The sequence below is a fragment of the Chelonia mydas genome, chromosome 1 (genome assembly GCF_015237465.2).
Source record: "Chelonia mydas isolate rCheMyd1 chromosome 1, rCheMyd1.pri.v2, whole genome shotgun sequence".
In the NCBI taxonomy this organism is placed as follows: domain Eukaryota; kingdom Metazoa; phylum Chordata; order Testudines; family Cheloniidae; genus Chelonia; species Chelonia mydas.
Window position 1 is genome coordinate 291,496,224 of NC_057849.1, and position 27,421 is coordinate 291,523,644.

The 27,421-nt window shown below is 43.9% G+C and overlaps 1 protein-coding gene and 1 long non-coding RNA gene across 7 annotated transcripts in view; one reads left to right on the top strand and one right to left on the bottom strand.

Annotated features, from left to right (window-relative positions):
* The window catches only part of SCAF11 (SR-related CTD associated factor 11), a 65,404-nt gene extending 59,975 nt beyond the window's left edge, over positions 1–5,429 (top strand). For 4 of the 6 annotated variants that reach the window (XM_037887703.2, XM_037887732.2, XM_037887741.2 and 1 more), the window contains 4 exons: positions 203–546; positions 3,465–3,683; positions 4,175–4,294; positions 4,644–5,429. In XM_037887703.2, the coding sequence (XP_037743631.1) occupies positions 203–546; positions 3,465–3,683; positions 4,175–4,294; positions 4,644–4,778 (818 nt within the window). In that variant the 3' untranslated portion in view covers positions 4,779–5,429. The remainder of the gene's footprint in view (positions 1–202; positions 547–3,464; positions 3,684–4,174; positions 4,295–4,643) is intronic. The other 2 variants (XM_037887712.2, XM_043548837.1) reach the window with 2 other exon arrangements.
* Positions 5,430–6,644: 1,215 nt separating this feature from the next.
* On the bottom strand, positions 6,645–19,057 carry LOC122466232. Its single transcript, XR_006291598.1, has 2 exons — positions 18,003–19,057; positions 6,645–8,796 (listed from the first exon to the last, which is right to left on the bottom strand). It is a non-coding gene; the product is annotated as an uncharacterized LOC122466232 (long non-coding RNA).
* Positions 19,058–27,421: the final 8,364 nt, after the last annotated feature.

The window sequence follows — 27,421 nt, forward strand, 5'->3', positions numbered from 1 at the left end:
GATGTGTGTTGCATTCCTGCACTTTGACTGTAACAAATTTTAAGCTGTGGTATAAATGAGTAGTGGGGGAATTCAAAGCAAAGGCTCTCGGAGCAACCTGAACTTTGTGACTCCTTAAACTCTAAATTGGTACTTCTTGGGGTGTCTCTGTTCTCTATAGAAATATGTATTTTGTACTTTAAATATTCTGTTCTTTTAATAGATCCAAACCTCAAAGACCAAACAAACCAACCAGGTGATGGCTCTCAGCTACCAATAAATATGATGCAGCAACAAATGAATGTAATGCCACAAGTGAACGCACAACACCAGCCTATGAATATCTTCCCATATCCAGTGGGTGTTCATGCTCCTATTATGAACATCCAACACAATCCATTTAACATTCATCCCCCGCTGCCCTTGCATCTCCATACAGGAGTACCTCTCATACAGGTAGCTGCTCCTACCAATGTGTCTCAGGGATTACCTCCACCTCCACCTCCTCCCCCACCATCTCAGCAAGTCAGCTACATTGCTTCACAAACAGATGGAAAACAATTGCAGGTATGTTTTTCAGAAATCAAGGTCTAAGCAATATAGCCATAAAACATAGTTAAGCAGTGTTACATCTATCAAGAGTATCTTGTATTAAAATACTATAAAACTTGTCAAATATATAGTAACAGTTCTTCCTCCCCCTGAAAAAAGGTGATAGTGAAGTATTTATGGCGAAATGGATTGGCTCTGAAACCACTTAAAAACGTTAGTCAGAATACACAATTTTTACTCTTTATTTATAGTTCTGTAGCACCCAGAGATGTCAGCCAAGAATGGAATGTTGCATAGTTTTCTCATAGTTTGTCCACTATCAAATTGTGTGTACGCACAAGAGATTTCAATTCTATTAGTTTTTAGAAATTGGATACTAAATTATTTTGAATATTCTTCCCATTTCAGCAGAGTGATGGCTTTATCCTCTGGGAAAGCTTATATATTTTGTAGTATGAGGAAGCTTTTGTTGTCTCATTTAACAGTCCTCTAAATCAGTGGTTCCCAGCCTTTCTGTTGGAGCCCTCTCTTGGGGTGGATCAGCACAGGGTCACCCCTATAATGTCCCCTTGCACCATTTCCTTATGCCGTTGCTTGTGTCTGTTTTTCTTTTCCACTCGCCTTTTTTTTCCATGTCTTCATCCTTGTTTCCTTCTAATCATTTTTACTTTTTTTATTTTGGCTTTTTTACCTATTTTGTATAGTCTCTGTCCCTCCCCTTTGATGCTGTAGTCCCTACCCCATTTCTCCAGTCATCAGAAGTCTCAGTTCTGCTGGAGATAGTGGGGTATCTCTTTGTGCCTCACAAAGCTGGTAGTTCCTGTGGTGCTCCAGAGAAGTGACGTTTGGGCTGGTGGGCTGTTGCCTTAGCCTTCAGCTCTGTACATGTGAGCTTCTCCCACAGCCAGTCATGACATTAGGAGCCACACAGGAATGCTGAGGAACAATAGGTGGCTTTCAAGAGGTTACCTAACACATTACTAGAACACACAGCAGCACATTTGCAATGTGTGGAAGTGGATCTGGGGTCCTGCAGATTTTCTCATCTGTGCTGATCCTCAGCCTTGGCCTGTGACCCCAAACTAATCTGGCATCCTTTCCTCTGCATCCTAGGTTGGGAAACTGTTCTAGAAGATGTTCCTTTTCCATTGCTGTCAGTCATTAATATTCACAACCTCAACATCACATAAACAAATGGGAACAACCATAGGAAATACTGACTTATATGAATGAACATGACACATTTCAAATGTTTTGCAGACACAATGGTAAAATACTAGTATAACAGACAAGCAGCCTGCATTTTAATTTGGTTTAGGTCTGCTGTCTGAAACAATTTAAAACTAGATTTTTACATTGGGAAATTAAATATTCTAATCCCAGAAGCATGAGAGAGCTGAAGTGTTTCTGTGAACCCTTCACTAATGGAATTGTCCAGTGACTCAATAAATATGACTGTAAAGCCAACATATTTAGTAAAATGTGTTGCTCCAAAGTATGCTGAGGAACTGAGACTCTACTGATGTCTGCGTGCTGCCCCTCTCTATCACTATGGAATGGTGTCTGTGCTGAGTCCTGAATCTGTTAGCACCTTGTAATGCCATTGACTATGAGAGACTGAGGCCTGGTCTACATTTAAATTAGACTAGCCTAGCTATGTGGCTCAGGGTTGTGAAAATGTTGCACCCCAATCACCACAGTTAGGTTGATTTAACCCCCAGTGTAGGTGCAACAATGTTGACTGAATTCTTCCATCAGCCTAGCTATTGCCTTTTGGAGAAATGGATTAAATATGTTGATGGAAAAACCCCTTCTGTCAATGTAGGAAGTGTCTACGCTGTTGCCTGAGTTGCCTGAAGGGTCTTTTGGGAATACCTCTCTAATAGATTTGCTCCTTCTTTAAAGAGGTCTTTGAGGGTAGTGTCACACAGTTACTTGTCCTTGTGTGAGTCCTGCAACATTCTTATAAACACTGAATAGGAAGGAAAAACTGGAAACCGCTAAGGAAGGTTAAGGATTGTTTTAACTGACTTCTTGTCATTGTAATGTTGATATCCAGCTCTGTATCTCCTTTTCATTTGAACTCAAATTCTAGTTTCACTACTGCCCAATCTGGATAAATATAAACGGGCTGTGACTCAACCTGCCTAATACATAAGTGATGCTTGTAGGGAGAAGTGTTTGGAGCAGCAGGCAAGAGGCAGCATTTGCACCAATAGGAGCTGTTGGCACCATTGTTATTCCCTGATTCCAAGGAAGCAGCAATGGTCCATTGTGCCTTTTGCTGATATCTCAGAATGGCTTTTCCCCGGGTGTAGACTTCAGTCGTCATTTGATCTCTTCTCGTCTTGACTGAGCGCTAGCTATGGCTACCCTTGAGGTTCACAAGAAGTTCCATCTCTTGCGAAACACAGAAGCAAACCTTCTAAGACATATGGACAAACATTCTGTCACCTAAGCTCAAGCACTTGCTTAAGCTCTCCCTTTTGTGTATGCGTTTCAAAGTGTTGGGGTCTAGGAACTGATTTACCTAACAGACACATTCCTGTACCTGGCTATGAGAGCCAAAAGTGTCTGGGAAGTACCTGCCTTCAGAACTTAAATTTGAACATGTCCATTTCCATTTGTAGCACCATTCTTGGGAATTCTTTCCCAGTAGGTAGAAGTCCGCCAGAGTCTAGCAACTTTAATGATATGATGTAAGGTGCATTTATTTTGTTCAGGCTTTCATTAACTGTTTTTGTTCTTATGTGTGTTAATGTTTATATAAAAGTGGCTGACTGCTATAGCAACAGCTGATGTAGAAATTAGCTGCTAAACCCAAGTACCTGTGGTATTCGTGCATTTATTACGCTTGCTGAGAGTTCTAGAAAGTAACAGTTATTGAATATCTGAAGAATAATGTATTAACTGCTGGTAACTTTTTAAAACAGGGTATTCCTAGTGCTCCTCATGTAAGTAATAACATGAGTGCACCACTCTTGCCTGCTCCAACAGCAGTCCTGGGAAATGTGGGAACAGTTCAGGGACCAAGTTCTGGTAATGCAACATCATCAAGTCACATCAAAACCTCTAATGCTGCTGTAAAATTTGCAGAAGGCAAAGTAAGTGTTACGGTGGAAGCCAGCGCAGATAGCTCGAAGAAAGACCAGGCAAGTTCAGAGTTGAGAGCAATATATATAATTCTACAGTGTTAAAAATTAGAGAACGGATGTGTCGACCTCCTTTTTAATGTATGGGATACTTATTGCTGTCATCCTTAAACTTCCATGGAAACTGTATAACTACAAGAAACTAGCAAATTAACTTAATTTTTTATCTAATAAAATATTAATACTTTTAGAGCTGCACTTCTGTAAGTACTTTAAAATATTTTAAAGTGTAATTAATTAGTAGGGCCACATTCTGCTCCAGATAGGTATGTGTGGTTCTCATTGACACCTGTTGAAGCTGGTTGTGTGTTCAAATATTAGAGCAGAACTTTGGCCCTGGTTCCGACAGCATTAGTTTAAGAGAAACTTTCAGTCTGCAAAGCCTTTCTTACTTTGATTGTTAGAATTAACTTGAAATAATCTTTTCATGTTTTAAAAAAAAAAAATTGCACACATACTTACCTAAAAATCAGGTCTTTTTCTTTTGACAGAAATTATTAATTCAAGAAAAAGCAGCACAAGAGGTAAAACTGGCTATTAAACCTTTCTACCAGAATAAAGATATTACCAAGGAGGAGTATAAAGAGATTGTGCGGAAAGCAGTAGATAAAGTAAGTTGTATTCAGGAATGACTTTTTAATAGTCTAAAAATTATACATACATTAATATTTTAATTGATTCCGCCCTCCTCCCACCCCCCAGCAATATTGGAAAAAGGGTGATGAGTTGAGGGTGCTCAGCACCTTGCAACATCAGGTACATTTGTTCATTCCATAGACAAAAAATTATAACAGTGGCGAGTAGGTAGATCTTGCCTTATTAAATTAATAAAACAGCCTTCCTGATTTAAGTTTTGCCCATCTTGGTGAAAGTAAGCATTATTTATCTGTGAGTGACTCTTTACTGACAGCTGTGAAGCATTGACAATGGTGTGTGTGATACATATATTTCCTGTTGTAGGTTTGTCATAGCAAGAGTGGAGAAGTCAATTCTGCAAAAGTGGCGAATCTAGTGAAAGCATATGTAGACAAATACAAACATTCACGGAAGAAAAATCCAGAGGAAGCGGTCTCTGCTGAAAGAAAGAGAGAGTAAAATGAAAAAGAACTGAAAACATGATCAAGATTAATCTGCAAAGTGCAATTTCAACATGAACCATTAACTGAAGATTATACAATTGATTGGAATCTGGTTTTGATAAAATTATTTTTCAATGTAGTATATGTTTTGTTCTAAATAAATATAGATCTAACTGCAACTTCTTTATCCCTTTTCAAAAAATGATGCTTAAAAGAAAATAAAAGGTGTAAAGGAGGGTGCATTTTTATTAGGAATGTACGATTGTGTGGATACTAGCAGATGTACAGCATTTTGACTTGAATAATGAAGTGCGTAAAATTAGAAACTTCTAAGTACATTGGTTTTGGAACAGGTATGTACAGTACATGTAATCAGTCAGGTTAAAGATATTAAAGTAAGATTTTTCTCTTTGATTTTCCCCTAATTATAATAAAGATAATGTATTCCCCTGACAAATATTTCTAGTGTTAACTGGACAGATTGATTGCAGGGGTCAGTGTGTGTATATAAAAAAAAAAAAAAAAAAAACACATGGCTATGTCTGAACAGAAGAACTGTTCAGATACACACAAAAAAAAAATTAAACATAAACAGTAAGATTCAGTGTCCAATATCATGGGCGCTGTAATTCTATTGTAACACCAAATAAAGGTTATGCTGCTTGTTTTTGTTTTGTGACTTTTGTTTTAAGATGTTGGGACGAATCTGCTTAATTCTTATGGAAATTAACTGAAGGCTTCATTCAGTTCCAAGAGGTATGGTTCAAGCAACCACAGTACGTATCTAATTCTTCCCTCATCTGGTAAAAGGACCTAGGAAATTATCACTCTGTAGGGTTGGATATTCAGGAATATAAGCACTGGGTTTCTATAACTCTTCAACTATAGTGAACAAGACGGACTTCTGTATTAAGTCGTACTAGGGTCTCTAATGACCAGAGGTTGCCAGTTGTGCCAGTTTTAGTTGTGAGGTATTTTATTAACATGAAGTATGGTTTTCAAGGGAATACAGCATAGACCACCGAACTTGTCACTAAAACTGCACACAGGTATCCTAGGTGGCATACAAAATGTAGTCACATATGGTAGCTTTCATATTTCCCAAAACACTTTGCAATAAAGAGTTAGGTACAGATAGTCCAGTCATTCTAAAGGTAAATGTGGGAGCCATTAAGTGTGTTACCGGAATGCTTGCAATGTTGAGTAGAACCTGCTTTAAACTGAGAGGATATGTTTGCCAGGACCTTGAGATTTTTACCGGCTCTAAGGAAAGAGCACCTATTCAGCTCCTTCTAACTTTCATCGGGACAGTGACTAGGGGTGCGGTAGACAGGACCTTGCTTTCCTTTTCCTTTTGAAGGGCAGCATTAACAAATGCAGTGTGAGTCCCTCAGTACTGTGCTCTGGTGATACTGTTGTTTGTGAGCCCAGGACCTTTGTGCTCCAACTAAAGGTCTCAACAGTGTGAATGTGCCATGCTGACACTTAGTCCCTGCAATGTGGTGTAATTTACCTTCTGGCATGTTACCATCCACATAGCAGTCTTTGATAGGGGACTTTCAAATGCTTGTCCATTCCCTTCCATGAGATGAAAGATAAAATAAGGGATATAGACGTGTGTAACTAAATGCTGTCACAAAACAGTTGATCACTTGTTTTTAACTTTCTGCAGACTTACTGAAGCATTTGACTTGCTATATTTATTTTTGTGTGCCTAAATCAAAATCTTATGTAAATTGGAGACTGATAGTATAATACATTTTCTACAATCAAGCCATGTTTTAGATCTTTCAAAAGTGATTCAGTTTTAGACAGTTGTAGCAATTTGTATGAACTCTCAATCTATTTTAAGCTAAAATTGGTTAGCACTTTTTGACAAATCTTGTAGCAAATTGCTATGTCTATCCTGGTTAATCACGCCATGCGTACTTACTTTTATTGCATTTTCCTCCTCTGGTGAATTTTTGGAGTTTAATGATTTTTATATCTTTTTACTCTATACAGTTGAGCCTCACTATAATGCTCCTTTTAGGAAATAGGTAATTGTCCTTTTGAAGGGAAGTAGGAGGTGAAGAGCTGGAGGGATGGTTGCTTTCAACATGTTGCGGGCGGGAAGGGAGGATTTGTTAATTTTTGTTTCCACAGCTCCTGTCTGGAAGACAAGATGCCACTTACTACCACATTCTTATTGGGGCAGTGATTATTATAGTGATGCTCCACTGTATTTCAAATCCTAATGAAGAGTATCTGATAGATTAAAATGTGATCAGTAAACCTTATTTTTTACAACTGAAATATTTAAGAATTTATCAGAAAATATGCAGTCCATTAAAATGGATGTGTTTAAATTAAAAATGCATTGCCTTAATACATAGACTATCCTATATTTTTCCAGAAAAATCAGCAAGGTCTACTTTAATATGACTGCATGAGAAGGCATGTGCTTTAACTTTGTGAACATCTTTTTGTTAAACGACTAGTATTAAAGCTGTGTTCCTGTTGATATTTATTGAAACTCTGTGTTAACCCCTAGTTGTTGGGATTTCCCAACATGCACTAATGCAAAATACAAAGTGGCAGCAGGAGCTCTGGGCCCAGTTGATGCTGAGAAGGTTGAGAAGACAAATTCATCTTATCTAAATTGCCTTGAGAAAATTTATTAAATTGTTACACATTTTGTGAATTTAGGCAAATCACAAGGAGTTTCCCCGCACTCCTTCAAATGGTTTCACTGTGCATGCTGCTTGAATGTCTCATCCTAAAGATGTATCTTCAGGAGCACAGTGGCTGGGTAAAGTCTATGCTGTGGTGTTTAAGGCTGGAGTGCTGTCTACTGAAATAATATTCTAAAAATAGTTTTATGTAGTGCATAATCTTTTCTAATAAATTCTTTTGACTAAACTTCAAGTAATGTGTCTTTGGTCTTAAACTATACTGGCTCAGAAGGTTTCATTTAAATGGCTAAATCTCCACCACAGTCTGTCACAGGAGAGTTCTGAAATGAATTGCTGTTTTGTAGGCATATAAAACTAAATGGAAATTATGCTGCTGTGTTTGCCTTCTCTGTAATCCCTAACTCTCTCCAGTTAGCATGTTTTTTTTCTGTACAGCTGTACTTAATTGTGCTTTATAACGATTAGGTAAATGAGCCGTTGTGTTTAACTTTTGGGAGACATGCACAAGTGGTGAAGTGTTTTTGCCCAGAGTCTAACTATAACAAGAAGGTTTCACACCTTTCAGGTGACGTTCTGGGAAAGGCTGTGTTTAAGTACAGAGGAGTCTAAAGGGTCATCTTTGTGCCCAGAGGGGCCCCGCAGCTGGACAGTAGGTTCCAGCTCTTAGAAGGGTGTGTTAGACTGCAGGTCTGCATGCTGAGTTGTGTGCCTACGACCCCCAAGATTGAGGTAGTGGGTAGACTCCCTTTGGGAACCAGAGGCTTGATTTCCCCTCACAGCGGTCTGGTAGGTGGCCAGCAAGGGGCACCTGACCCATTAAAACTACAAACCTGCCTTGTCTGTATAAGAGGTGAAATCTTGACTCAGGAGTTTTTACATTTACTTTAGCAAGGCCAGGTTTCACTCTACTACTTTAGTAATTTTTGATACTTTTTCTAGTGTAAAAGTGGCCTTGGTAGGGGGCAGTTTAGCAGTGGTGAGGTACTTTCAAATGAGGGCACTGTAGGAGGGCATGCAGTTGCCTTGACTATGTGACCAAGGCTTTACTGTTGAAGAAACCTTAAGCCCTCTGTTTCCTATTCAGGCTTTATTCTGTGGCCTCTCCTGAAGGACTCCATGGACCACAGGTTAAGAGCCACTAATTCTAGCTGAGAAACTGCTAGAAGAGCTGTGTAAGCTACTGCTGCAGGATATGAAGTTACAGTCCATTAGACTTTGACAGGCAACTGTTGTAAATGCAGTGAGTCACACTGGAGCTGTAACGTTAGGAAAAGGGGTGGCCATTCAAGATGATCTAGCTGGAAAGTAGAGGATCCAGGATGAAAAACGCTCTGAGGTAACTAGGAGAAATATGCACTCCTGTAAAAGAAAAAAAAAACCTTAGTCTTCTATTTAAACTAATGAATTTAACCTCAGTATTTTATGTTTTTACAGGAAGCTGTTGTACAGATTAAATATACAGTTAACTAGCCCAAGAGCACACGAGAAAGCCTGTAGCAAAGCTGGAAACAGCCTGACTTTCTGATTCCTAGTTTTGTGCCTTAATTATAACGATTATTCCTTCCCCAATGCCAGTCAATCTCTAATATCTAGCTTAGATTCTCCAACTGTAGTTCCAAGAAAATTAAGACAAGGGCCTTGTCTACACAAAGTTGGTTTAATGTGAGTCTGTCTTACCCAGGGCAAACCCTGTGAAAACATTGAGTAGAAACAGGTTTTAACGACAGCATTGAAACTAAAATAAATGCCTACTCAGAAGATTTCATTGGTTTTAAATCACATCTTTAAAATCTAGTTAAATCTGGCAAATGGCTCTTAATTCAGTAATAAGCTTTGTTTCAAATTGCATCTGAGAGCCTGGTCTAAACTATAAAATTAAGTTGGCATAACTGTGTGGCTCAGGAGTGAAAAATCCACACCACCCGAAATCTGTAGTTAAGACAATCCAACCCCCAGTGTCGACAGTGCTAGGTCAACAAGAATTCTTCCATCACTCTAGCTATCGCCTCTCGAGGAGGTAGATTACCTACATTGTTAGGAAAACCCCACCTGTTGCCGTTGGTAGTGTCTACAATGAAGTGCTACAGTGGAACAAGTATGCTGCCGTAGCATTTAAAGCCCTTAGTTAAACCAGTTTAACTTTCTTGTGTAACGCAATAAGCAGCAAGGTCATGCATCCTCTCTTGGGAATCCAACTGTTCAGTGCAGTGATAGACCCTTTCCACAGCCACCTTTAGTTCCTTTCTGCTGCTGAAATACCAGCCAAGGCCTTTAAAAAGGGAGGAAAGAAGCCTGGATGAGTGTGACTCTGCACAGGCAACATACCTGGGCAAACTCCAATTACAGGTGAGTAAACACTTTTCCCTCATCCAGAGCCATCTTTATGGAGCTCATGTGGAGATGGACCAACAAGAACAACCCCAGAGAGGAAAGTCAAGTGCTTGAAGCCTGGTCAACTGCTCTCCTGAAATGGGTATCCCAACTTGGCTCCCCAATCAAGGGCAGAGTGGAGCAACATGTGACCTGAACTTCAAGTGGCATCTTTACAGATTTAAGGGATGAAAACATTCCTTAAGCCTGCCCTAGAAGCTGCTTTACCTGTAGTCCAAGGGATTCTGGTCTGGCACAATAGCCTTTATTACAACTCGGCAACTCCTGAAGCGTTTTCTTGCCTCTTTGATTCAGGGTTCATGTCACAACACTCTGGAGACTTATGGCAAAGGATTTCTGCTTGCAGAGAAAAGCTTACATGCACTGAAGGCAATGTTGTCTAGTTCCTCCATAAGAACATGAATATTTTTTTAAAGATTGACCTCTTCATATTTCCTGCTCCTAATAGTGTAAGGCAAAATTTTTCAGCCAGCCTCAGCTCTAGTTTTATACTTGCTCATTTTATGCATGCATATTTTAGTTAAGTATACATAAGTGCAGTAATAAGGTGCCTTGTTACTACATTTGCCTGTACAAAAGCTTTTTTGTATAAGCAAATATGCATGCAAATATGTGCATGAATAGGAGAAACATAGAAAGTTTGTTTCACCCTAGCATTATGCGTCTGACACCTGGCAATAATGGGTAGAGAACCCACCTCATTGGAGTGAACTATGTCAAGGTTCAGGGAGAACAAAGCAGGAACAAATACACAGGCTGAAGAGGCTACTTATCTGTAACTGGAAGTACTTGGACACCTGTGGTCCCTATTTGTATTCCATGTGGGGGTGCGCATGTCTGCCCTGCACCTGAGTCCAGAAGTGTTTCTTAGCAGTGTCTGTTGACCCCAACGTGCCTAGTGTAGCCCTTTGCACTCACAGCAGAGGGTGTAATAGGTCAGGCAGGGCAATGCCTCTCTAGTGTCCTGTTTTTACTGCTGTATCCAGGACTGCACAGAAAAGGGGATGGAGGGCAGGTATTGGAATACAAATAGGGACCAGGCATTTTGAAGAACCGCCAGTTAACTGGTAAGTAACCCCCTCTTCATTGTCAAGTGATGGTCTGTATATGTATTCTATATGTGGGTGATTAGCAAGCAAGGGTTAGTGAGAGGATGCAATAGGAAGTGAGGTCTGTGGTACAGTTTAGCTTACAGCAGTGTCCATAGCTGCTACTTGTGCAATGGCGTAGGGGGTCATGAACATGTGGACGGAACACCAGGTTGCTGCATGACAGATGTCTTGCCACGAGACATCCGTGAGGCAGGCAGAGTGCACTGGCATTCCATCAGGCAGGGGTATTTTGAATTGTGTGTGGCATTCGAGGATGCACCCGGTGACCCATTTGGAGATTCACTGCAGGAAAAGGGCTCGGCCCTCAGATTGGTCGGCAATGGACAAATTAGTTTCTGTGATGCGCAAAAGGAGCAAGTCCTGTGGAGGTAGAATGCCAGTGCACGGCCATCAGTGAGGAAGTGCAGGACCCTGCCTGCATGGGAGACGTGGTTTGGGGCAGAAAACAGGTAGGTGGATGCACTGAGTTAGGAGAAACTACTTTTAGGGTGTAGTGGCAATGACAATTTGTCCTTGTGGAATACAACGTTTCGGGGGAAGGGGGGTGGAAGGGCGTATCTGTCATGGCTGCCAGTTCACTGACCCATCTAGCTGAGGTAATAGATAATTCTTGACTACCAAGAATGTCACCTTCATGGAGAGGGAGCATGTTGCCAGTGGCTCAGAGGGTGAAAGAGAAGGAGATTAAGGTCCAAGAGGCATGTGGGTCTCAGTATTGGCAGGAAGGCATTGAGTAAACCCTTCATGAAATGGATGATGGTAGTGTGTGCCATCCAGAGGTGGGAGAAAGGCACTGAACACTGCCAAGTAGACCCATGAAGAGCTGAGGGCAAGGCCTGACATTTTGAGATTTGAGAAGGGAGTAGAGGAGATAGGTACAGATATTGTACTCAATGGGTGGTGATGGTGGTGAGCCCGTAGCATGAAGCACCTTCATTTATCATGGTAGCAGGCCCTGGTCGATGCCCTCCTGCTCTGGTTAAGGATATGTCACACTGGGTGGAGCAAGCCATCTACCCTTGAGCCCCATCCAAATACCAGGCTAGGGGTGAAAAGGGCCCAGATTGGGATGCTGGATCTTGCCCTGATCCTGTGTGAAATCTGGCAGTGTTCAGAGGAGCAGCAGTGTGCAGGTGCAGAGCCTGAGGAGATCCATGAGCCAGAATTGACGGGGCCAGAATGGGGCTATGAGTACCATGGAGACTTGATCCCAGTGGATCTTGTGGGGAAAGGCATAGCAGATGTCACTCATCCAGGGGAAGAGGAAAATGTCGCCCTGTGAGTTCTCCGCTATGGCTTCCCTGGAACAATAAAGTGGCAGCTTTTGATTCTTGGGAGTGTGTTACCAGCACACACACACACCCCTAGCATTGAATGGACATGAGCAACACATCTTGAACAACAGTTATGGAAGGTCAGTAACCGTTTTTTCCAAAGGCAGACAGACTCGGAGCAGAGGGAAGGTGACTTAGCGCTACCATGCTTGTTGATGTACACAACTGCTGCAGTGTTGTTGGAGAGCAATGGAACACGGTGGGACTGGATCAGAGGAAAAATTGCCTGGCACATGAAACAGACCACCCACAGTTCTAGCATGTTTATATGCAGCCTGGCTTCCTGGGGTGTCCAGACACCCTGGCCATGTGATGATCTAGATGGGCTCATGAGGGAAGCCTTCATTGTAATGGTGGCCTGTGGGGTGGAAGGGAAGAAGGGGGTGTTGACCACAACAGTGGAAGGATCCGTCCTCCCTCTAAGGGAGGCCAGCACTGTCCAGCCAATGACCATGGCCTCCACATGGTGTGTGTTGGGGCTGTAGATGGAAAAGAGTCAAAGGTGGAGGCAACACATGCGTAGACATTCTCTCCTTGGACATATAGCAACCTGCGCCTCTGTGGTACTACATGAGAGAATGGTGGACTGTGGTACATAGCCTGTGACACAAGTCCATGATAATGGTTGTCAATGTTGTGAATTGGTCCACCTGAAGAATAGCCCATGCCACAATGGAATTGAGCCATGCTCCAATAAAGTGGATAGTCTCTATAGGTATCAACATAGATTTTTCCTTATTGACATAAATACCTACAGATGCCAGGAGAGTGCAAAGGGTGAGGATGGCAGAGTTGAGTCATCTAGATAGGGGTATACTAAGTAGCTGTGATGGCTCATTTGTGCTGCTACCAAGGCAAAGATCTTAATGAAGACTCACGGAGTGTTTCTGCTAGGGGGGTGCTGATGCAGGGAGAATGAGAGAAATTCTATGGAGTATCCATGGTGGATGATCTTGCCCCAATTGCGTGCAAATAGGCAAGACAGCCCCCAGAGATGACATGGGGCATTGAAGGTGGCATTGGGGGAAGTTTGCAGGTCCCGACTGGCATGTCAAAACAGGTTTTGGCTGCTGGTGGTAGGGGGTTGAGAAGGTGGTTGTGGCAGAAGCAGAGAAGTGTGGGCACTGAGAGCAGTGCCATTTACGTGGGACTGCCTCCTGATGGTAGTATGCTGGGTAAGTCGCGTACGGGTGTGGATGGAATTGCTGCCTCTCTTGTCTGCATCACATGGTGGCGGGTTGTATATACCAAGAGCCCATAATGTGCAGTCCTTCAATGAGTGAAGGGATTAGTTGGTGTTGTCATGGAACAGCTTGTTCTCATCAAAGGGGAGGTCCTTGAGTGTATCTTGGATCTCTCTGGGGAAGCTGGACTGGAGCCACGAGTCCTAGTGCACGACAACCCTGCTCATGAGAGAGCAAGAGCACGTGTCAGCCATATCCACAGCTGCCTGGATGCTCATCTTGGCAACCAAGCACCCCTCGTCTACCAGCGCCTGAAATTGCTGCTGTTGGTGGCAGCTTGTCCCAGAACTCTGCTAGCCTACCGTAGTTATTAAAATCATACTTGCCTAGCAGAGCCTGATAGTTCACAATCTGGAACTGTAATGCCACCGAGGAATATACTTTCCTCCCGAGCAGTGGAGGATGGCTTCATCCACATGCTATGCTGCCCGATCTGGAGGGGTTGACTTCTGCAGGTGCTGGCATGCCTGCTCTTCTGCTGTGTGGATGACAAGAGAATTTAGGTGTGGGGGCACAGGAGGCAGGGGTATGCCATACCACCCGCACTGGTTGGAGGATGGCTTCATTAACAGGTACAGCCACCCTGGAGGGCCCCTGAGATTGGAGAATGTCCAAAAGCTGATGGTGCTGGTCCTGAACCTCCTCCAAGGGAATCCCCAGATCTGCTGCTACCCTCTGAAGCAAGTCCTGATGTTGCCCATGATTGTCCAGTAGAGAAAGTGAGAGGGGAATAAGTGCCTTGTCTGGCAGAGAGAAAGAGGCCCTAGGGACCAGTGGAGCTAGAGCCGGATAGTGAACTGGTACCACTTTCTCGAAGGTGCCGCTGGAGAAGCAGGGGATGTACGATCAGATGCATGGCATTGATTTTAAAGGTCCCAGGCTGCCCAGTTCAGACCAGGGGAAGGGATCCATGGAAGCGGTGGGCCCCATAAGTAATGGTACCAGACCCTCACTGCTGGATCATAGGCTGGTGGGGACACAAGTCCAAACTGTGGTGTGACATCAGGGAAAACCACGGATCTGGCTCCAAAACTTCCTCCGATTCCGAAGAGAGTTCTGCCACTGAGGGAACTGTCAGTGTGGGAGGGCTGTGGGTCAGCGCTGGAAAGGGCCTAGCTGGCAACAGCAGAAGTTTGTCTTCTGAAGTGGGGACATCTCGGCTGAGCAAGGGTTCGGCGAGGAGAGGAGATGGCAGTACAGGAGTATCAGCTCCACTGCTGATGAGAGGCTCTGAGCAGTCAGCAGTCTTTGGAGCCCATGGAGATGCCAGAGGGCCCCAGCAGCATGAGCAGGGCTAGCTTGTCCAGGAGGCCTGGGGGGTGGGAGGCGGGAGCAGTGGCATGGGCGGTATGTATGCTAGTGAGTGCTCCAGACACATGGATACCATTTGCAGATCCTGTTTGCTCCAAGCTTTACCCTCCAGCCAGGGAAGCTTGGGCACCGGTCTGGCCAGATTCACGCATGACATGTCACCCAGCCTGATGCAAAATGCTGCCCTTGGGAGCAGTCCACGGAGGGGCTCTGCTCTTGTGCCATGAGCGTGTTTCTTCATCTTCTGTACAGCCGGAGCCGGGGCACACGCGGTGGTTGGAGGGGCGCTCACCACTGGGGACGGCCACTGTGCTGGAGGTCCAATGGTCCCGGAACCGAGTGTGCATGCGGTCGCATAGCTTCCTCTGGTGGGAACTTCTGGAGGCAGGGGCCTTGGAATAATTTGTATCGTGGGGGTGCTGAGGGCCATTGAACCAAATTGTAAACCCTGCATGTGATGGAAACCACTTCAAGAGCGGTGTGCGGCAGCACCCCCAGCATTCCTAGTTCCATCACTTACGTATGGAGGTGGAGCTCCTGAGCTTCCCAGGTTTGGGGCAGGAAGGACTTACAAAGGGAGCAGTGAGCCGCAATATGTGCCTCGCCGAGGCAGTCCAGGCACTCTGGTGCTCGTCGCTCACAGAGAATGAGCGCAGACAGTTTTTAGAACCTGGAATCCAGGACATAGTCAGGTGGTGTGTGTGCGGGGGGGGGGGGGGGGAAGGAATAGGAAATGGTCCTTAATTGGGGAAAGAACTTCACTACCTAAACTATCTACAACAAACGGACAGTAGTCACTCTCTTAGTGAAAACTAAGAGTGTGAAAAGGCAGGAACAGGAGAAGCGACGACCCACACGACCTATTATACCCTCGGCTACAAGCATGAGGGATGCATTACCCATGTGTGGATCAATGGCCACGGCTAAGAAACACTGCCGGACTCCGACGCATGGCGTGCATGTGTACCCCAGTATGGAATACAAATAGGGGCCATCACTCAAAGGAGATTTAGTTTTAACGAGGAAAATTAACAAAACTCCGTAGTTGTAATGCTACACAAAAGGGTCCTCAAAAGCCTGTTGCCCGTGTGCACACACAATGTTTTTATTCAATTTGATCTATTTTTGTATGATGGGTGAGAAGGAAATGTTCCATTTGTTTCTAAAGCAGGTCCAGCCAGGGCTGTGATACCACCACCACTTTGTCATTGTTCCTCCACCCTGACAGTGAAAGAACTAGCTTTAGGCCTGGCTTATGCACACAAGTTAATTGGTGTGATGTTAAACAGGTCTAATTTTATGTGTGGACACTAACAGCAAATTAAACCTGGCTGATAGCAGTCCATCTGGTTTTGCAGGTGCAAGCTAAAATGCTGTAAGTGTCTGAGTACAGAGCAACACTGATTTAACATCACACCTATAGGTAAACTGGTGCAACTTCTGTGTGCAGGGCAGCCCTTACTCCTGATCTATACGACAAAGTTTTGGCAGCATAGCTATGCTGGTTAGGAGTGTGGGGAAAAAAAATCACCCCTGCTAGCTGACATAGCGGTGCCAGCAGACCCTGCAATTATAAATACAATTATGCCAACAAACAAGTGATTCTGTTGGTATAACCAGGCTTGATCTAGAGTTAGAACTGATTCAACATAACTATGTCAGCCAGGGGTGTGAAAAAACCACACCCTTGAGCGTCCTAGCAATACCAGCTCAACTCCCAGCTGCTAGCATGGTGACAGAGGAGGACTTCTGGCAAGGTAGCGATCTTTGTTTAGGTGGGTGGTATCTACACCCACAGAAAAGTACTGTCAATCATCATAGGCTGTGTCTACACTACAAGGAGATGCTGGCGTAGTTCCTGCAATACAGACTGCCAGCCCTAGTGCCATTCGTGGAGGTGCTGTTACTATGCCAGCAGAAGAGCTCCTTCATAGATTCTAAGGCCAGAAGGGACTATCCCATCTAATCTGACTTCCTGTATAACACAGGCCTTAAAATAATTCGTTTTCTTGGCATATGCTGCATCTACACAGGAGGGGCTCTGCAAGTACAGTGTAGAGCAAGACCTAAGTGAAAGCTTATGTTTGCTCCCCATTTGCTCCTTTATCTCTCTGCCATGACCGCTAATTAGCATTAGCTGCAGTGGCAATTTTGTGAAGTAGACACCTGAAACTAGATCCTCAGATGAACTAGACCAAAGCTTTGACACTTCAGTGCTCTCCTGAGCCTAGAGGCCAAACCAGGCCGAGCGCTTAAAGTTAGAGCAACTACGAGATGCCAATGGATTTCAGACTTCAAGGGACTGTTGCACCAGTCAATCACAGGATCAGCTTACATTCCTGCTGCATAACATCCCCCAAACGTGGGGCAAAGAGTGTATGGCTCCCCCACCAGAGCTTCAATAGGGCAATGCACTGAATTGGATTGAGACTGTTATCTTATTCGCTCACTGAGGTCACTGAGCAGCCATAGAACTGTAAACATCTTTCATTCACTACCTGTCTGGGCTACATTTGAATGGTTGCCTAAAGGTGAAATGCTCTCTACTTTATCATCACTATTCCAGGCTCCATAAATTGTGCATTTAAGATTGTGGCTTACTTGTCAAAACAAAACATTTCCAAAACTTTTCAGGTTGTTTGTTTTGTTGGTTTTTTGGGGCTGAAACTATTTGCCAGATTTTACCCAAATTCTCTCCAGCCCAGGATCAGGAAGGTGCAAATCTGATTTTAAACCAATTTAGCACATCCCTCAGCCTGGGCTGTGAAATCTATGCTATGGTGCAGAGATGCAGCTCTGCATCTTACCCCTAGCAGCCTTTATTTAGTAGAAAAGCATCATTAGACACCTTGCTAGTACTCCTATGCTTCATTAAGCTTGTCTCATAGTTACTGCACATTGTTTCAGCAGCTGAAATTCTTTGCTACAGATCTAACATCTTTGATGACATCAGACAGAACTGGAATCAAACCAATGAAATGTATTTATTAGGTAGTTAGAGTGATAAAACCTGGTAGAATTTAGTTGCTGGCTTTTGAACAGTTGCTGGAGTTGTTTCTAATGAAACTTTTGACATGGCCACTATTGGAAACGTATTGAGTAGTTAGGTCTGTGGTTAGTTTAACTGCTTCAAAACCAATAATGGCCAGTAGGGACCCAAAAGTGGATCTTACCTGTTACATCACTCATCCCCTTTGGTGTTACAGTAAGGACAGTTGATACGAACTTTTCTATAGTTGCTCCCTTCGTGACTTTGTGGTTTTTTTCTTTTAGGAGATGTAATCAAGGAGCAAAGGAGACTCCTGAAAGTACAGAAACACATTAGAAATTACAGGAGGAAAATACCCCACGAACAGGAGGACCTGTACTGTGGGCTGCATGGGGGAATTGTTTGGCCCCAAAACATACACCCATGGTGATGCAAAGACTTACTCGTGTGTCTAATTTTACACATGCTGAGAGATCCCATTCTCTTCACTGGGACTACTCAGAATGTTAAGCATATGTGTAAATCGAGGCAGGATCAGGGCCTCAGCGACTTACAAGTGGTAAGTATGAACAACCTCTATTAAATTCAGGCCCCTACTCCATAAATTCTCAAAGGATGAGACCAATGTGAGCAAAGCCTACTTCTAAAAATGTTGCTGATTTATTTCAAAAGCTAAATCTTGGGCTTAATGACACAACACATCGACTGTAAAGCAAACAAATGTTGACTGCAGAGCTATGTAAATCTTTAGATGCTCACCCATTGACACAAACCAACATAGTTATGCTATAGCTGATGGTAGGTGGTATGAGTTGTTAATATACATTGCAATGCTGACATAAATCAGAGAGCTTAACAACATGCACATGAATAAGATGCAGTAAACCGGACAGCTGATTTCAATAAATAAAACATATTTACTGGAGGAAAAATGTTTTAACATCAGAAATGGAATTTACTATGTGACTATCCTGGGGTTAAACATTTAAACTAGAACTAATGATAAAAAAACAGCTCAGTTGCAGAGTAACCATAGGCTACAGTGGAATGTAAACTTGATTCAGATTTTGCAAATTGTACTGAGCCACAGCTCCCACAGCCTTAAATGACAACAATAACATTTCAACCCAGTCTTCACTTTAATGGGTTATCAATGCAATTATGCAAAGAATGGGATCGTACAAGAGTAAATAGGACTATGAATAAACAACATACAGTCAGTCTCAGTGGATTGTAAGCAGTCAGTACAGGACCAAGAGCCAGCAAAGGGAAAGTTTCCTGCTGTAGCTGAGAACATGGACTAAAGTTTTGGCAGCAGAGTGTCATATAACAAAGCAGTCCTGAAGTGTTACAGAAATGAAGGAACTGACTTACTGTGGGAAATAGCAATCAAAACAGCTAGTGATTCTCAGGTGACAATGCACAAATAACATACTTTAGGGGCACAACAAAACAGAGAGGTGTCTAAATGCTAGAGCCTTATAACAAGAATTAAGCTTTATCTATAATTAGCATAATACATCTAGTGCATCCAGTTTATAGCTTAGATACAATGTATGTTCACAGTTAAATTGTTTTTAATATCAGCAGGGATCCTGTAACAAGTCTCCAAGCCTCAGCATGCAGTAATAGTTCAACCAGCTCACCCCAGACCAGTGGTCCATCTAGTCCACTATTCTGCATCCAACAATACTGAGTACCAGATGCTTCAGCGGAAAGTACAAGAAACCATGCAATGAAAAAAACTGACCATAAAGAAAATTAGTTCCTAGTGGTTGGCATCCGCTCTCAATCATGAGGATTTATAGTCCTTACTTTCGTGATAATATTTCTAACCTGAGACCCTGGATGTGCTCATTCTCCCAATAAAAGTCTAATCCTGTCCTGAATCCTACTAAGATGTTGGCCTTAATGAAATCTAAAAGTTATTAACATAATCAGCTGTCCTGGGTAGGAGGTATGATCTGTGATAACTAAGAATCTAGCTATAATGCCTTTGGAGACCAAGATTTACAAGCAAGTAATTTTATTTCTTCAGAGGAACTAGTCATGATAGATCTCATTCTGGGTCATTACAATCTGAAAGGATGTCTCCATCATTGCACCTGCATTGTCTAAAGTGATGTTGAGCCAGGAAGCCCAGAATATGACAACCAGCATAAAATAATGGCGGAAAAGGCAACACCCCCTCCCAACAGAATATGATATAAAAGATGGACACGCAGGAGCCAAACTACTTGAGTGGTAAATAGAAATTTAACATGATCCTAGGAAACTGAATGCAGGTGACAATGGAGAAATAAAGGTCAGACTATGATACCCTGCTCAGGAAGGGATTCAAACTGAAGTTTTCATTGTTAGAAATGAATATAAACCAATTCTGTCAGCCCACACGGAAACTAGTGTTACCTCCTTGCTGCAGGGAGTTGGGGAATGCCCCACAGTGTACTCTGGCAATATAGGGAGAAATGTACTAAACATTCATGAAGATTTACCCTTTCAAAATGCTGTGCTGCCAACATCAGCAAATGCAACCTTAACCGTGTGAGTTATCTAAGTTTTACCCCTATTTACAGCTGGGAGAACATACACAGGTTAATTTCCCCAAGACCAGAGAGCAAGTTGTGACAGAGCGAGGATTGGAATCCGGGAGTCTTGACACACAGCCATATGCTCACTCCCCAGCTTCCTCTCTAATGCCTTTTCATGATGGTGGCTCCTAAAGAAAGACTGGGGAGACATCAGGAAAGCACTTGTTACTAACTCCTCACACACACCTGGTGTGACTAAGCCCCTTCTTCCCAAACCGGACAATGGCTAAGCAATTAGGCCAGCTGCTGAAAATGGATTCACATTGAGCCATGCCAAGAAACCCACTTTATTTCTGAAAACCAGGAAGAAAAATATTTCAACTGTCCTTGTTCTAGAAAGTGACTTTATGATCCTCATACCAGTATAAACGCCTTCCCTAGCATTAGAAAATGAAATCCGACAGCTGCTCATAGACTCATAGATATTAAGGTCAGAAGAGACCATTATGATCATCTAGTCCGACCTCCTGCGCAATGCAGGCCACAGAATCTCACCCACCCACTACTGCAATAAACCTCTCACCTATGTCTGAGCTATTGAAGTCCTCAAATCATGGTTTAAAGACTTCAAGGTGCAGAGAATCTGCCAGCAAGTGACCCATGCCCCATGCTACAGAGGAAGGCGAATCTGCCCTGGAGGAAAATTCCTTCCCGACCCCAAATATGGTGATCAGCTGAACCCTGAGCATGTGAGCAAGATTCACCAGCCAGATACCCAGGAAAGAATTTTCTGTAGTAACTCAGATCCCACCCCATCTAACATCCCATCACAGGCCATTGGGCCTATTTACCATAGAACAAATTCATGCCAATAGAAAAGCCATGTGTTACCTAGGTAGGGTGACCATACATCCTGTTTTGGCCAGAACAGTGCCTTTTATAAGCCCTGGCCATCCCAACTTTTTTTTTTTTGGCAAAAGTGGACATTTCTCCTTGCTAACTGATCAGGTTTTCAAGAGTAAATGGGACAAATGCCCGCTTTTGTCAAAAACTGGAGTGCAGACGAATGTGTGTGTGTGTGGGGGGGGGGGGGGGGGGGCAGCGATGCCAATCCTGAGCATGGGGGGAGGCAGGGCCCGGGGGGCAGGCGGGGCTCAGGTGAGCAGCAACACCAGCCCCAGCCTCACATGCAGGAGGAGGGGGAGGCAGGGCTTGGGTGAGTGATGACACCAGCCCCAGCCTTGCCAGAGTGGGTGGGTGGGCAGGGGGGAGAGGCAGGGCTCAGGCGAGCAGCAACTGTCAGCCCCAGCCCCAGCCCAGTGTGTGTGAGGGGGGGGGAAGGGGGCTAGCATTTTCCATTGTGAAATATGGTCATCCTATACCAAGGTTAGAGAGACATGAACCTGGGAATAAAATTGTAACTGAAACTCAATTTACTCCCTTAAACATTAGTATTATTTATTTGTATTGCCATAGGGCCTATAACCCCAGGCATGGACCCCCTCTTGTGCTAAGGGCTGTACAAACACAGAACAAAAAGAGAATCCCTGCCCCCAAAGAGCTAAACATCGCTGGCAAGGCAAACCAGAGGCTGCTAACACAGAGATTTCTTACACACTGTTGCAAGACACAAACTGAGAGAAGCAGCACCGTTCAGTGTTTAGAAGCCGTGACAAAGTGGAAATTTTTTGTAATATTTGAGGTACACATAGGAATCAAAGTTCCCCTCTGTACTTTGCTTTGCCACTAGTGGGGGTAAAAGGGTCAAGTCTTCTCCAGGAACAATGCAGGAGATATGAGGTGTGTGTGTCACCTCACTGCCTGGTGGAATGAATGAGTCATTAAAGAACTGGTTGAAACTGACCCAGCTCAACAAAAGAAGCCCTCACTGACCCAGCCACACTCAACAGCCGGAGGCTTCAGCAGCAGGGTTGTGAACTCATCATGGCCCCTGGAGAACAAAGGACTGAGAGGACCAGCAGGGGACAAAGGCTTGGCCTCTGGAAGAGGCTGACTGCTGTCATCTGAGACCAAAAAAGGGAGAGAGACAGGAACAGAGATAGGATACAACGGGTTGGCTGACATTTGCACAGGCTTGGTCAAGATGGACTATGTCTTAACCTTTCCCCTCTGTGCTAACCCAAAGATTTTCAGATTCTGTATGCCAGGTGACTAATAAATTGTTACCTTGCTTTGAAAAAGCTGACAAGCTTCACTGTATACGCTCACTGAGAGCATTATGCCCCCTTGTTTGTTGATGTAATAAATGGTGGGAGTATTGTCCAACATGATAAGAACATGATGGGAGCAAATAGAAGGTAGAAATGCTTGACATTCTCATTGTACCACCCAGAGTTCCAGAATATTGATGTGCATCCTGGATTCTGAGGTCCATGTCCCTTGCACCATGAGGTCTCCCATATGCACTCCCCATCCTGTGAGCAATGTGTCTGTGATAATCGTCCTGCCTGGAGAGAATGGGAGAAAAGGGATACCTGTACATACCTACCGCGGGTCCATCCACCACTAAAGGGAAGAGAGCATTATGGGGGGAACTTTCAACATAAAGTCCATGCATGTAGCATGGGTGAGTACGCTCTCTGGAGCCACATCCAGTGGTGATGGAACAATTTTTACAGTGGGGATGCTCAGAGCCATTGAGCCAAACTGTAAACCCTGTATATGATGGAAACCACTTCAAAACACGGGTGCAGCAGCATCCCCAACACCCTTAGTTCCAGCACCAATGGCCATATCTGTAATCAGCAAAGGTGGAGGCAAGTGAAAGCAGTGACGTACATGTAGTCTGCCATGTGGCCCAGGATGGATAAAGAAGTCCTGACCAGGACAGATGGACTGTTGACTATGTGGATGATGAGTTCCCGCAGAGTCTGGAACCTGTTTCTTGGTATGTAAGCTCAGGCTGTGATTGAATTGATGGGGGCCCCTATGAAGTCTAGCAACTATGTGGGAATCAGAGTTAATTTTTTGACATTGATGCTGACTCCCAAGGATGACAGGAGTCTGAGCAACATGGAAGTTGAGATTCAAGCTTCATCTCTGGATTGTTCTGCTAGAGGCTAGTTATTGAGATAGGGAAAAATAAGGACCCCCAGAGCGCCTCCAGTGGGTTACTATAATATAGAAGATTTTGGTAAAGACCCAGGGAGTAATGGTGAGTCCAAATTGTAGAACCCTGGACTGAAAATGCTAAGGGCCTACCAGGAACCTCAGGAATCTTCTGCGGGCTGGATGGATGTCTGTGTGAAAGCAGGCAACCTGCATATCGAGAGCCATAAACCACATGCCTTTTTCTAGTAACAATATAATGTCTGCTAGGGTGACCATCCAAAACTTGGGCTTGCAGATGAAGCACTTGAGGTGAGAGAAATCCAGGATTCATTTCCACCTGCCCTTCTTCTTGGGTGCCAGGAAGTAAGTTGAATAGAACCTGTGATGTTACACCCCATATTCTTCATAGCAATATTGTTATGATATGAATATGGCATGACTAAGATATGTTTTATGCAAGATGGGTCATATGCGGTATCATTGAAAAGGTTAAGATTTACTGAATGTGTTTATCCGATTTGTATGCATGCATCATTTCTGTATTCCTAAAGTAAGGAATATTGTCTATGTAACAATTACAACTGTGTGGGTATGTGCTTGGGAAACGCTCACCATCAGTAAGCGATCAGTCTTAATGGGCCGTTAGGAAAAGACAATGAGTTTTCAAAGTTGTGAATCCTCCATCTTCCCAGGAGTTCCTTCCTGTGGCCCTTGCAAATAAACCTTGTCTCATGGTTGCCCTGACACTGCAAGGTCATGTGATAATGTCACCTGGTACAAAATACCACCTTGGACACAGCTGGTACTTTTCCACTGGAAACAAAGGCTTCCTGCCTTATGTAAATTCTATTTAAGGCTGGGAAGCAAGGCATTCAGGACTTTCCATTTGCCCCCCCACCTGAGAAGGAAGACTGCTGAAAACTCCTGAAGAAACCAAGGAACTAAGCTACAGGAAGGCAAGGGATGAGTCCAGGCTGAGAACGGGGTCTAGCCTGTAAAGAAATATAACTGGAACTCTGAGCCGCAGAAACTCTACAACCTGCCTAAACAACATTTAGGGTGAGAAATCACTATGTGTAACCTGTTTCTTTAGGTATTAAACTTAGTTTGCATGTTTTGTTTTATTTGCTCAGTAATCTGCTTTGTTCTGTTTTCTATCCCTTATAATCACTTAAAATTTACCTTTTGTCGTTAATAAACTTATTTCTTGTTCATTTCAAAACTCAGTTTGTGCAATTCATATGGGGGGCGGAGAGCGGGCAAAAAGCTGTGCATATCTCTCTCCACCTTGAAGGAGGGGGTGATGTTTATGAGCTTGTGCTGTGCAGATCTCTCTATACAACGCAAGACAATATTATTTGGGGTTTACACCCCAAAGGAGGTGTGTACGTGAGTGCTGGATAACTCCCTGAGCTGAATCTTCCCACACAGAGCTAATTTCAGTCCGTGTCTGCAGCTGGGTGTGGCCTTACGTGTGTGTGTGTGAGAGATGGCTTGAGGGCCTGGCACACCAAGGACAGGGTGCAGAAGCCCAGGCTGGTGGAATGGGCAGATGCAGTGGGACCCCAGCACATCAGGTAGCATCCTGGACAGGGGGGCCCAACCCATCACAGAACCCTGTGCCCTGATGGTCTGGAGGAATGTGCTCTATCACTCCCTTTTGCAATAAGGAGTCTACTTCTAGGGCAAGGGTGCTGTTGTGAGAGAGGTCCCTGAAAAGGGATTGGGGCAGGGGATATGGATGAGGTAGCTTGATGAATTTAGAATCACAGAATCATAGGACTGGAAGGGACCTTGAGAGGTCATCTAGTCCAGTTCCCTGCACTCATGGCACGACTAAATAATATCTAGACCATCCCTGACAGGTGTTTGTCTAACCTGCTCTTAAAAATCTCCAATGATGGAGATTCCACAACCTCCCTAGGCAATTTATTCCAGTGCTTAACTACCCTGACAGTTAGGATTTTTTTCCCTAATGTCCAACCTAAACCTTCCTTGCTGCAGTTTAAGCCTATTGCTTCTTGTCCTATCCTCAGAGGTTAAGAAAAACAATTTTTCTCCCTCCTCCTTGTAACAACCTTTTATGTACTTGAAAACTGTTATGTCCCCCCTCAGTCTTCTCTTCTCCAGACTAAACAAAGTCAATTTTTTCAATCTTCCCTCATAGGTCATGTTTTCTAGACCTTTAATCATTTTTGTCGCTCTTCTCTTCTCTCCAATTTGTCCACATCCTTCCTGAAATGTGGTGCCCAGAGCTGGACACAATACTCTAGTTGAGGCTTAATCAATGCAGAGTAGAGCAGAAGAATTATTTCTCATGTCTTGCTTACAACACTCCTGCTAATACATCACAGAATGATATTCACTTTTTTTCCCAACAGCATTACACTGTTGACTCATATTTAGCTTGTAGTCCAATATGACCCCCAGATCCCTTTCTGCAGTACTCCTTCCTAGGCAACTTGATTGTATAGCTATAGTGGATTACATCCAGGACACACCTGTTCATTGATTTACACTACAGGCTGGTAAGAACAGTGCTAGACTACTCCCAAAGGGGGTGGATTGGTTGCATGGCAGTAGGCACAGTGATTGACTGGTCTCTAGTGGCACTCAGAAATATCATTTCTAAGGTTTTAACATGAGATGATGAAGATTGTGAAGGCTGGCCTGGAGGGCGGGATCACTGGGTCTTCTACTGCTTACGAGGAGGTTCATATGGCCTCTGGTAGAAGAACTGGGGAGTCCTGAATAGCTATCTATGTGGTGGGCAGCAGAATTTCCACTTGGGTGCAGGTGTATAGATACCCAGCGATCAAAGTGTGGCTCTGGAATTCTTGAGAGGATGGAGGGAATTGTCAGTTTTCTGATTAAACAGGTGCAACTCATTGAAAGAGAGGTCCTCAATGGTATTCTGAACCTCTCTAGGAAAACCAGATGAGTACAGCTATGATTCCCTCAGCATGACAACATCAATGGCCATCGAGCACGACAAGGTATCCATAGGATCCACAACTGACTGTAGCACTGTTCTAGCCACCAGCTTGCCCTCTTCCAGGATAGACTGGAAACGTCCTCGATCTTGCCAACGCAGCTTTTCAATAAAGTCCTCCAATCTTCCGTAGTTAAGGAAGTCATATTTGGCCAACAAGGCCTGGTAGTTTGAAATACAAAATTGGAGGCTTGCTGAAGTGAAGACCTTGTGTCCCAGAAGGTTTAAGCATTTGTACTCCTTATCTGTCAGGGTGGAGTGTGGGTGTTGCTGCCTGGACTGTTCCGTTGCTGCTTCTACTACCAGGGAATTGGGTGGAGGGTGTAAGAAAATGAACTCCGACCCCTTAGCTGGTATGTAGTATCTCTCCCCTTGGGGGTAGGCATGCAAGTGGGCAGGTATGCCAAACTGGTAGAGCTGGTTGGAGTATGACATCGTTGATTGTTGATTGTTAGAGCAACCCTGCTCAGTACTGAGGAATGAAGCATGTTCAGGATCTTATGCTGCTTGTCTTGTACCTCCTGCAGTGGAACATGAAGCTCACCTGCCACCTCTTGTAGGAGTTCTTGGAATTGCCAAAAGTCATCTGGAGGCAAAGGGGAGGCTGATGTTACTGCAGCATGTGGAGAGGATGATGGGAAATGCTTTTGCTCTGGCAATACCGAGGGAACCAGACTGAGCGGTTTGTCCTCGATAACCAGTTCAGAGTGCCTGCTCGAGGGTGTCCTTAGCAGGGACAGGGTGAAGACTCCCTCGCTGAGTGGGTGGATTCCAAGAGTGGTACTGGGGCCAGGATCCCCAATAGGACCAGCAAGACTGATCCGGCAGATATTGTGGCTGGCCCCATGGAGAGAGCAACTAGTGACTTCCCTGCTGCTGGAGAGGAGGATAATGCCATGCCGATGGTGGTCCTTTTGAATACTCGTACCAGTGGTAGGGAATGGGCAGCCCTTGTGCTGCACTGGAATCCTCTGATGATGAAAGCTCAGATCCTGGGTCCAATGGTGG